The sequence below is a fragment of the Carassius gibelio genome, chromosome A6, assembly GCF_023724105.1.
Source record: "Carassius gibelio isolate Cgi1373 ecotype wild population from Czech Republic chromosome A6, carGib1.2-hapl.c, whole genome shotgun sequence".
NCBI classification, from domain to species: Eukaryota; Metazoa; Chordata; class Actinopteri; order Cypriniformes; family Cyprinidae; genus Carassius; species Carassius gibelio.
In genome coordinates, this window is record NC_068376.1 from 8,489,504 (window position 1) to 8,502,022 (window position 12,519).

The following is a 12,519-nucleotide window of genomic DNA, read 5'->3' on the forward strand; positions in this document are numbered from 1 at the left end:
AGTGGTTTCATGATCTACATTTTGCAATTCATCACACTCTTGTCTATTTTTGTAAAAAGAAATGAGAATTAATGAGCTGTTTAAATGACTGCCCACAATCACTAAACTGTAGCATAATAAATTACAAAAGCATCACCGTTATTTCCAGAAGAAATTAGCAGAAAATATAGAGTAGTGCAGGAAAAGAATATTGTTTTTTAGAGGGGTCATAAATTAAGAAATCGCATTTTCCCGTATCATTTGACAACAAGATTTAATTTAACTCAGAATTAAAAAAAAAGTAGCTTTTACAACTTGTTTCTACTTCAGGGCTTTTATTATATAGCAGAGATGAAAGCTCACTGACTGCACTGTTATAAACAATGATACAGTCTACACTGCTCAATGAATCTCTTATTTATATTGTGTTTGCTCTGTGTTAGTTATGATGAAAGCTTTCCCGAGATTGCAGAAATTAAGTTTGACTAGTCAGGGTAGTGCCAAATGCAATTTTTTTGACAGGAATGAAAATGAGTCTGTAAGGGATTGAAATACAGTGCATTCAGAACATAAAAAATGTATGTTTCTTGATAAAAACAAAAAACAAAAAAACACTTTACATGATTAGTTAATCTGTATTAAAAGTTTTCAAAACAGTCCACATGAAAAATGCAACCCAAACATAGCATTTACCCTGAAGGCTTAAAAAAGATGCTTCCCTTCTAACACTGTTCAAATCAAAGAGCTAAAATCAGGATAGAAAATGGCCTTTCATTTTCTAAATTATGTTTTTAATATAAAAATATATATTTTTGTGTTTTCTTGTTGGGACAGGGATGTACAAATGGAGGGAAAAAAATCAAAGCACACTCCAAATCTGATGTTCTCACTCTGTGTTTACCAAATATATTTGAGGACAGTCATTCAGGGAGAGTCATCGCAGAGTAAATCATGCGTGAGAGGCATTTAAAACTTCTTCTCTGTCAGTCGGAGTGGCTTAGAGTGCTTGATGCGTGGAAAGAAGTCAGAAGTGGGGCGCTATCAGAGCAGTGCAAAAGGAGAAGTGAAGCAGCACTTACTTTCACCTCAGATCTTTCTCAAGTTGAGTGTGTGTATGATTACATGTTTATTTGGGCGTGGATCACTGCCAGTGTTGCTTCCTGGGGGCAGATTAATAATTCATGAGATGGTTGGTGAGACTCAAAGATTTGCCCGGTGTGTCAAGTCTTTGTGTGTTTGTATGGCACAGTGCAACACGTAACATTCTCCCCACAGCGAGAATAAATGATGGACCACTTCTCTTTTACTCTCAGATCTCATCATAAATATAAAATTGACTTTTTGTCTTCTGTTCTGTCACCACCGAAGCTTCTGAACATCTTGAGTGTGTTAGACAGGCTGCTTCTCAACCTTTTTTCAAAGAACAAGTCAAAAAGAGTAGCTCTACTGTTCAGACTATACAAAATTGGGACGAGGTCAAAATGTCCTCAAAAATTTAGCCCCAAGACCCACCTCAGTGTTTTTCTTTGAATGAAATGCTGTCAGATTAAATCACTTCATGATTCACAGGACCAATTCTGTTCAAAACTCAGAGCTGCTTTTGAAAGGCCTTCATCAGAAGGCAGACCCCGCTGGCCTCTGATTTTCTAATGCTTTCTCTATTGAGATGGATGCATTTGTTCAAGTGGAAAAGTCAGGTAGGCAGTTTTGTTGTAAAACAGAACTGTATATAATAGCCTACATATTACACAAAGCATTTTTTTAAGATGACGGATGAAGAGTCAACGTTGCTTGAATGTACTTTTCTAAACACAGTGTTATATTTCACTACATACAGTACGTAGAAAGCATCCTCATGGTGCTCAACTATTTATTGCTCCTTTTTTACTCTCTGATACTTGTCATTTCTTTTTTTGTTGGCCATATTTGAGTTCAAAAGACTCTGTGTTTAATGTATTGATGATTATTGCATTTATTTTTGCGTTATGAATATCTAATGTTCTTTAGGAACTGCTTATGAAGACTTTTCCCAAAGGGTCTAAGTGTGTGTGCTTGTGCTTGTGTTTGTCTGTGTGTGATCACACTACTCCTTAATCACTTGTTTTCATGTCTATCTAATCAATGGGCTGTCAGTCTCTTTTTTTTTCCAGCAGGGAGGGACATTGATCTTCAGGAGTCGCCTCAAACTCGTTGCAATGTTCTCAGTCTTCATTAACACCACCATTAGTCTCACATTGTTGCTCTCTAACACAATAACACAAACACAAACAACACTTTGGCAACTACACGCATGAGGAGAGTGGAATAGACTAGTATGCAACTTGGGAAGAATGATTCACATGTGCATGTACAAACAAAAATGCAGACATACATAAACACTGATTAAACTCAGTCAGCATATAATTTCATTTGATACATATATTCATATTTATTCATCTAGCAGATGCTTTTATGCAAAGCAACTTACAAACGAGGAACATCACAAGTGATTTGTCATAAGAAGCAAAAATATTTATAGTATGCAATAGAGTGCTGCAGCCGTGACATCAAAACCCCAAAGACTTATTCACCATGGGTTCCCTCGTGATTTTCCTATGGGTTTTTATAATGGGGTTTTTCAATTTATGAGTAAAACAAGGTCTGTGGTAAATATAACTTGATGATACTTGGAGGTTTTGCTGTTCAATGCAAATGACACACATGGATACTGAAAACACAAATTTTGAATCAGTTATGTATATTTAAAAAAGTTATTAGTAACTACATAAGAACATTTGTGGTGTGATTGTGTGAATTTTACATTGTACAAACTGTCCAATTATCATCAAAATATGTTTACTATTATTTTACTGAAAAACCTATTATAAAAACCCATGGGAACATCAAGGTTCTGGGTTTTGATGTTATGACTGCAGCACCAATGCTATCTCACAACCAATTCATACGTATTTTACGAGGTGGCTTATTCGTACGAATTTGCATGACCTCACTCGTACGATTTTATACGACCCCAGTGATGGTTAGGTTTAGGGGCGGGGTTAGGTGTAGGTCATTCATACAAATTCATACGAATTGTGCAAATCGTATAATACGTACGATTTGGCAACAATCGTATGAATTTGTACCAGTGTGGTCGTACGAATTCGTATGAATAAGCCACCTTGTGAAAAATTTACGAATTGCCGTGAGATCGGGTTGGCAGCACTCTATGCCATGGATAAACTAATAGAAATTAATTTGTACACAAGATAGAGTCGAATGTAACCAAAGGAGTACATAGAAAAGTTATGATCTATGATAAAGATATATTTAACATTCTGCACTTTTTCATTGAAATCTCAAGTGTGTGTTCTAGCTCACATACATTTTCAGACATTTGCCTAGACACTAGGAAATACCAAACTGATATATCATAATCTAATACACATTTCACATATGAACAACTTAATTTAGTGTTTATATTTAACTTTATAAAGCGACTAAATAGGTCTTCCTATTCTTTGTTTTAATATTTTGGGTTTAAATTAGAGTCTTAAAAATTGTTGTAACATGTTGTACAAATTCATTTGTATAATCATAAAATATATATATAATAATAAAGGATTTCTTTTTTCATTTCTAAAACTGTTAAGCATTTTATGCTTTCAATAAATTTATAATGAGTACAGTACATACAGAATTGTATGTATAAATGGTGTGTACATATAACCTAGTGAAAAAAATACTAAAATGTATTTGAAATAGGTTTATTTTGTGCTAAGTATACTACAAATACATTTGCATATTTCTGTGCTTAATAAAAATACCATGCAATTGTACTTTTGGTATACTAAACTGGTATACTTAAAGTCTGCTAAATTGGAGCAACTAATTTTGTGCTTAATGCACTTTAATTGTGCAGAAATAGCAGTCCAACTATATACTTATTTGAGTATTTTGTTATGCCGAAGTGAAACTATTGCAAGTATTGCAATCTTATAAACCTAATTAAACAAACCAACCTGTGATTTCCTAATGATCCTGAACACATCATTAGCAAAAGTTTGATTAGGGTTAGAGCTAAACTCTGCAGGAAAGTGGATCTCACAAGCCAGATTTGAGGATCACTGGATTAAGTGAACATTTATTTATATAATGCTTTACACAATCCATGTTTTTCAAAGGAACCTTATTTGTGCAACATACTTGTAAAGTGTGCTGTCTTTAAACCATGAAGGATTTACCAAATGTGATGCATTGTCTCAATCATTCTCTTGCACCCACTGTACAGTCACATCCACACCTGCTGAGTAAAAGAAAGATAAAGAAAGAGCAATGAATGATAGAAAGAGAGTGTCATGGTGCAGACAGTGAGTGACCGCTGTAAGTGGATGTAACAACCTGCTGCTGTGAGAGGAATAAAAGCTCTAGTGTGGTTTGGGATGGCTCTTCTCCACTGAAGGGGAAATAACCCCTGCCTTCTCTGCTCATGTAATATTAAATATCTCTCCTTCCACTTCTCTCTCTGCCCCTCCTCTTTCTTGTAGGGCATGTAGAGAGGGCAGCATTTGTACTCTCTGTCTTTCATATCAGCTCTCTCTCCGGTTCCCTTACTCTCTCCATCGCTCTCTCGCTGTCTTTCCCTGAGCGTGCGAGAGGAGTTCGGGCAGTAACTACGTCAGCCTTCAGCGAGCAGCTGAGGAGAGCTGCGGAACTCATACGTGTGTGTGTCTCTCTCTCATCCTTCTCTCATAGTCTCCAGCTCATGCCTCTACTCTCTCTGGAGTCTACGGCCGTGGCACATCCTGGGGCACTGATACGGCGAACGAAGCACCTCCTCTCACCATCTGCACTCCACTACTCAAACAGCAGCAGACCACAGCACAAACCAAGGAGAAAAGAAGGAGAGAGTGGAAGCAAAGGATGGAAGAGAAGAAAAGAAAGATGGGAATCTGAGGAAAAAGTGCGGAGGTAGGAGAGACTGATGGACAGAGTAGAAAAAGTGAGTAAAGGAATAGTATTGGAAGAATAAAACTGAGATGAAGTGGGGAACACAGAGCTGATGAAGGCGAAACTGATGAGAGAAATATATTTCTTATAAATAGGACGTAGCTGGGTCCAGCAAAGAATAACAACCTTAGAGAGAGAAGATTTAGAAAAAAAAATTCTAACGGTCACAGTGTAGTAGAATAGCTGGTGAAACGGAAAAGAGCAAAGGCTCAGGGAGAGATCAGCAGGAGGGATCAGAGTCCTTTGCAAAGGACTCTTCACACACAGCCCTGGCAAACCACATGCCCATCGAATTTGTTTGTAAAATTAAGTTTGCTGAGGGCAACGAAGCCAAGGCGGCCTCAACAGAAGGAGGCGGAACCGTTATGCTAGATGAAGGCCTTCGGCGTCAAAAAGGAGGTATGGCTGACCTGGCATCCTTTGCAAGTTCCTCTTCACTACATGGTCTGGCTCGGGTATTGGGGACCTCAGGGAACATGGGTTTCAGACAGACCCTTTGGGGCCTGGCACTGTTGGTCTCGCTCGGTCTCTTCCTGTACCAGGCGACATGGAGCATGGTGACTTTTCTAGAGCGACCCCACCTCGCAGCTATGAGGGAAGAAACCCGCCGTGAGCTCACCTTCCCAGCCATTACCCTCTGTAACGTCAACCGATTTCGCTTCTCAGCCCTCACCGATGCGGACATATACCACTTGGCGAACCTCACCGGCCTGCCGCCCAAGAGCCGTAAAGGACACCGGCCAAGTGAGCTCCAGTACCCACCCCCTGACATGTTAGACATTTTCCAGAGGACTGGCCACCAGCTGGAAGACATGCTGAAGAGTTGTAACTTCAGCGGGCAGAACTGCTCGAGCAAAGACTTCAGCGTGGTGAGTAGCACAAGCTATGAAGGGATTAAGTTCATTTGTGTGACTTGAAAATCCTCTCTTTGCATGACTCTCTTTGTTTGGTGACAACATTTTATAATGCCTCCTTCAGTCTTTTCTCTATGAGAGACAGCTAACAGCTAAATGATTTGTTTGGAAAGAGGAAATTAAGCCCCATCCATCTGTGTCTAACCTCCATGCTGGGGCAACAGACAGTTGAACGATGCAGTTATTTGCCATCTTAATGGAAGATCTGCCACATTTCTCCCTCCCTTCTTTCTACGTCCCTTTCTTTTCTTGTTGCGTCACAGTCTGTCCCATCTGATGCTGAGTCTTATTTTGGCCAGAGAATAGATGAAAAATTCAGGAGAGGGACAAGCGACATGATTCCTGCATTAGCCCAATCAGCCTTGAGGAGACACGCGGTCAACTCTCCAAAGAAAGTTCCTTTCTTTACTTTGACATTTTTTGCTTGTCTCGATGGTGTAATTTACTTTAGTCTTGCTGTTGTTGTTGTAATTTCAGTCAGTAATTTCTTAGGGCTCTATCAGTCTAAACAAGATTAGATAAGAGAGATATCCTTGATATAGACCATGAAACTTCTGTCAAGGATATCACCTCTCTCTAGATTTCGAACCATCCTCTTATAACTAATTTACTCCTTTTCTTTTCTCTTCTCTCCTACCTCCATCACTCTTTTAAGTCTTTGTTTCTTATGTAGAGTTTTTAATTATAAACATTTACTATGTGATTTCATGGGATTTTCATAACGAAGGCTTCGGCTGGTGATTTACTGTATTTTCCTGTTCACATATTTGTTTGCCATGTATACATTGTCATTGTGCTCCATGAATTACCTGAATTTCTGGTTTCTCCTTTCATATGGACATGCACATCCAAATTGCAGCAGTTTTGTGCATATTGCTGATCGTAACCTGCCCTCATGAAAGTATTTTCCCATGTGCACTTAAGAGAGCTTTAGTCAGTATTTTAAATCAGCTTGTGTTTGGCAAAACCTTTGGAAATCGTTATCTTAAAGTGTTTTTTAATTGTTATATTATTTTAGAGATTTGTTTTATTTTTATATTTGCATTATTATTCATTTTGTTAATGTCACAAAGATAATAGAAAAAATATTTTTTTAGCAAATATCAGAATGTGAGAAAGTTGCTGTGCATTTGTATTTCTTTGGCTTGATTTGCTCATTTAGATCCATCAGAACAGATGCAATGGTCGTCAGATTTACATGTGCACATTGGGATATTAACTGCTTTATTATGTTGCAATTGTGAAAACTGCTGGCATTCTATTTAGTTTCATGCTCTTAAGAAGTCAGTAGCAGCTGTTATCTCTCTGATGTCTTCAGATCATGAACCATCCTTATTAGGCCTTTTTGTTGCTCAGTTATAATTTCCTGTTTTGTCAACAGGTGATGTAGTAGTGCTGAAATGCATTTAACACAGTACCTATGAGGTTAACACATCATAGTTTTGACATAAAGCCCCTGTTATGTTCTGACTTTGCAGCAGGATGTCTAAAAGTCTGCAGAATTTGAGGTTGCTTGATGCAATAATGCATCTGTAGACAAATCTCATTGCACAGATATGAAGTAGTGCTACTATTCTAATAGTTATTCAAACATTAAGGCATTCTGTCGAAATTTATTTTAGTGTCTGTAAATTAGTGCTTTAAAATTGAAAGTTTCATGTGAGGTGAGACTGAACATAAAAAAAAGGTTTGTGTTGTCGATACAATCAATTGCTTAGATTGTTGTGCCATATTGGAATGAGCTATGACAGCCTATCTATTTTAAACTTTACCTGCCTGTCAAAAAATAAATAAAAATAAAAATAACATGGTTTTAAAATAGTATTGGATAAGCCTTTTCCTGTCAAATCAGACTGAATTTACTGGATGATCTAGTGCTGAATAAATGTGCCCTTATGAAACAAAAATATATTGCAGTATATTGGAAAATATCATGTAATACATTAGGCATATATTCTTATATATATATTTATTTTTTCCAATATATTGCAATATATTGAAAGCGGCAATCATTTGTATATTTTGCAATATATTATATAATATATGTATCATCAATATATTATTAAATCTATTCAAATATATGAAATATTAGAAAATAAAAAGGGAAAATAATATATTACAATGTATCACAATATATTTTAAGAAATATATTGGTAAATATATTTTCCTTTCGTAAGGGTGCCTTCATTCAGTTTCATCCATCTAAAGCTTTTTTAGAGCAATATTCAGTAGAGATGTGAGACAGACCTCTCTAAGTAGATCTATCTGTTCTCCTGTCTTCAGAGATCGTAATGGCCTTTTTTATGGTTCTTACACAAAATTGTGCCTGCCTTGTTATGTCCAGTTGACCTGATTAAAGGGCCTTTAAAATCATTATTTTTTTTTCAGTACTAAAAAAAGACTGTTGTAAAGGCTTAAAGGCAACAAACCATGTGTGAACTCTTTGTTGACACCCTCACTGACCAATAAAAGAGTGTGTGTAATCAAACCTTATGCAATCCACCTGGCACTTCTAAAGAATGATCATCAGGTTATTTAGAATCAATGAATACCAATGGCAGTTTAAATAGGATAAATATTTGCCACTTATAGCTAAACATGCAATGTTCAAGGATATTTAATAATAAAAACAATAGTCATAATAAAGCATTATAAACAATATAAAATTGTATTACAATATAAAGATGTAAATGCATTGTCAGATTTTTAAAATATAATGAAATATATTAACAATATATTATTCTGTATATTTTCAATATACATTAAATAATTTAACACATAAATGTCTTTTTATTAGGACATATGATTTATTTGCATGACACCATGTCTTCACTGCCATGGCCGTAACCAGGGTTTGAAAATTGGGGTCTTGGGTGGGATTAAGAATTGTGCTATTCACCTTTTTCCCTTAAGAGTGGGCGTGGCCATTTGACAATTACATGGGACTGGCTGCCGGTGTTATCCGCTTCCTGCTATTTTTAGCTGTATAAAACAGCTTGTTTTGCTGCTTGATATTGCAAACTGGTGTGTGTTATTATTTTAATGTATTATCATAATTATGAGCACACTGGTTTGTAGTGCAAACAGTTTGACTGTTTACTTGTACTTTGTTTTTTTTCTTGTTATTTCCCTACTGCAGCTAATGAACCGGAAGTCTCGCACATTCACAGAAAACGGCTAACATCCGCATTAAAAAATAAGGTGGATAATATCCCCTATAAATACTAAATATCAACTTATTATATATGCTAAAACTTTAAAAGAGAGAGTAGATGTACCATGTATCAAAATTTGTTAAAAGTCTACTTTACTATATAGGTTAGGGGTGGATCTTTTTTTATCAATTGTTTATTATTCATGCAACCACACATAGGCTATAACTGTTGTTTTCATTAATAAACATTGCTATATTGATGATAACTTGATAACTTTCTAGTGCTCTTATGAATGTAACTTTGTGAAAATGTAACTCCTATACTGAATGAAATTGAATAGACATAGTTCATTTAATCCTGAAACCTAATACAGATCTGTGTAGTTTATAGCTAGTTTGTATGCTTATAGCTGGATCTGACCATCACTTCATCACTCACAGCTCTCAAGCCTCATTGTCTAGTTGACTGTGTGATCACTTTCACACCACGGACGCGAATCATTCTTGCAAACTATCTAAACTGAAGGTGACCGTGATTTCACCAAGTAAAACATGTTCCCGGATCAACATTCTTCTTGTCAACATCCCAAATTATTATAATTTTTTTTAATTAGCGTCAATACAGACGTTGCATACAGTTTATCTAGTCTTTGGCTGCACCCATTGCATCCGACATGTTTCCTCACTGACACGCCCCCAATTCTAAAACTCTGTGTCAGGAACACAACTGGACACAGATGCAGGTTACGGTGCAGGACCAATTTATTCAAAAACCTCAAAAGAAAAAACTTCCTCCAATGAACAAAAACAGGCCGGGAAATTAGGAAAAATGTCCAACAGAAAAAGAGATTTCAAATGTCCTTGCAAAAACACCCGGCAGGGGGCGCTCAACGGCGCGGCCGCGATGATAGCGGAGAGGGGAGGAAGCCACGAGCGAGCCAGCGACCGTGCAAAAACTCTTCTGGGAAATGCCGGTGCCCGGTCTAGGAAATGAGGGAGGGGGGAAAAAGAAAAACAAAACAAACCAATAGCAGCAAACAGAGGCACGACAGAACACGGCTTGACAGGATCAGACAAAGTGGATACACGGGGATTGTTGCCGAACAACGATCTGGCACCGATAGGTGCGACAGACGGGAATAAATAGAGCAAGAGATGAACAGACATTGAATTCAGGTGAGCGAGGTCAAACCATTAGAAACGGAAACTGTGATAATGAGGGGGAGGGAGGAACGCCAAAGATAGGTGCAAGACGAGCGATCAAAACCAAAACAAAACACCATGTGCGCACGAAATGCAGACATATACAGAAACACACACACACACACAAGAACGGGGTGATCAGACAGTGGACATGACACTCTGGGCTTAAAGATAATGTTTAGTTTCCCACTTGTAATATCAACTTTTTGGTGATGTTCATGTGGATTCAACTCATAAATACGATTTATACGACATGACTTAAATCAGTAGCTCTGTACATCTGTGGTTCCAACATTACTAAAGAGATGAAAACTTATTACATAATTTTCCCATACAGATACAGATATCATTTTCATGCACTCAACAATAATTAGATAATTTATAATAATATGATATTATTCATCCAATAGTCAAAATTCATTAAATGTAAACCAGTTTGCTTATACAATGGCACTCAGAAAACACTTCCAATTTGCATTTCCATTCTATTTCCATTCAAATCAAACCAGGTTGAATTTGTTTTTAAGCAGCCAGTGGTTCAGGTGTGAAGGTTGCAACATCCCAGTTGTCAGAGATAAATGTAATTACTATTTTTTGGCATACAAGAAAGTCAGCAGTAATCATTTCTGAAAATAATGACCACACAAAGATCATGGGGGAACAAGATTAAACAAGCCCAGTGGAGGTCAAAGGATCAGTTCTCCGGTTTCCTTCCATCCTTTAGCTCTGTAATGATTTTGCATGCTTGATTCTCCGCAGTATAGGGGCATAGATTAGTGAAACTCACATGAAACATTCATCAGAGCTTCCTGCCACTGAATTGGCAATGGATGGCTCCTTCTTGCCACTCACACATACCGCCACTGAAACACTTATGCTGACCATAAATTTAAAGCAAGTTTCTCTTACATTTAACAAAAATCTCATTTCATGCATGAACACAAACATGTATTATTTTTTTTGTTCACAGAAATACAAATTAAATATACCATAAACAGTTACTTCACACATTATTTCCTCTTTTCTCTGTCTTACTCCATTTGTCTTTTCCCTCTTAAACATATTACTTATTGTAGTTTTAAGAAAAGAAAAGAAAAGGAAAGGAAAAAAGGAACGAAAACAACAAAATCTCCCAGAAGCAGATATGTCAGCTGTAGTCTCAGACTGGAGATGACTAATGTGTGCGCAGCGGGTGATGTTAACAAACTCTTTGGCTTTCACAGAGCTTTTACAGTTCAGTTAGTTCCAACATGAGACGTCAAACTGAGATAATGTTTAGTTCCTTCATTTTACCAACCAAGAAACAGATTTTACTTAAATTCATTTGTTTTTATTTCTTATCTTTGAAACAGGTTTTCACATGGAGGAGTAATTGAGGGCTTCTGGTCTAATCTAGGGAATGTGAATCATTTATTCTGATTAACTGTGAACTGTATGGGCAACTGTGAAGTGAACTATGTTGGACTGCTATACTTTGTCTGTTAGTAGCAGCTACTCTCCTCTGATCTTCATTGATCCTAACCCGCTATCAGTTGTATCTCTATCTTTAGGCTCTCACACAATTCAAACAAATAGCATTTGTGTTTCACATCTATTTTTCACAATTCGCATTGCACTTCAAAAGTGTAAACTGCTTGAGGGTCATGTCTTTCATTCAACTATTTTGAGCAACTTTTCAAAACTTGAAATCATTGTTTGCTTTTGTAGCTACTGAAGTCAGAATGTGTTTACACATGTGAAGTTCTTGTTTTCTTGACTGATAAAAGGAGGGTTCTTTGTACAAATGCTATAACAAATTTGTGTGACTGAATGTTCTCTAAACATCTTAGTATGCAATGCTTGTGAGGTACTTTTATGCTTTTTTTTATTATTAAAATAGTTATGCAATAATAAATGTTAACTGTACATATGTGTTTTAGTTTGCAACAAATGTTGTATTTAAAAGGAGCACAGAATAAAATTTGTATATGTTGTATTTTATAGAAAAACAAAATTGTTCAGAATACAGTGCATGTGTGCATAATTTAAGACAGAAAGTGAGCTGAAACAGCAAGCTTTCAGGTGCTTATCTCTCAGTTATTTACTTGGATGATGTCTGGTCTTGGGTGTAATCCACACATTGTTTATGCACACTGATTCTCATAGCCAATATCAAGCTAAGAATCAAATCAGTGATGTGGTAGATGATTTTTGTGTTCAGCAGGATCTGTGATAGCATTAGTTATTAGGTAAGTCCAGGAGACAAGCTTATTGCATTTTTGCATGAGTTATTTTTGCATT

General features: G+C 36.7%; 1 protein-coding gene across 2 annotated transcripts in view; it reads left to right on the forward strand.

Moving 5' to 3' along the window:
* The first annotated feature begins 4,563 nt into the window (after nt 1-4,563).
* The window catches only part of LOC128015400 (acid-sensing ion channel 4-B), a 36,520-nt gene continuing 28,564 nt past the window's right edge, over nt 4,564-12,519 (forward strand). For both annotated transcript variants that reach the window (XM_052599212.1, XM_052599213.1), the window contains exon 1: nt 4,564-5,837. In XM_052599212.1, coding sequence (XP_052455172.1) covers nt 5,250-5,837 — 588 coding nt within the window. In that variant the 5' untranslated portion in view covers nt 4,564-5,249. The remainder of the gene's footprint in view (nt 5,838-12,519) is intronic.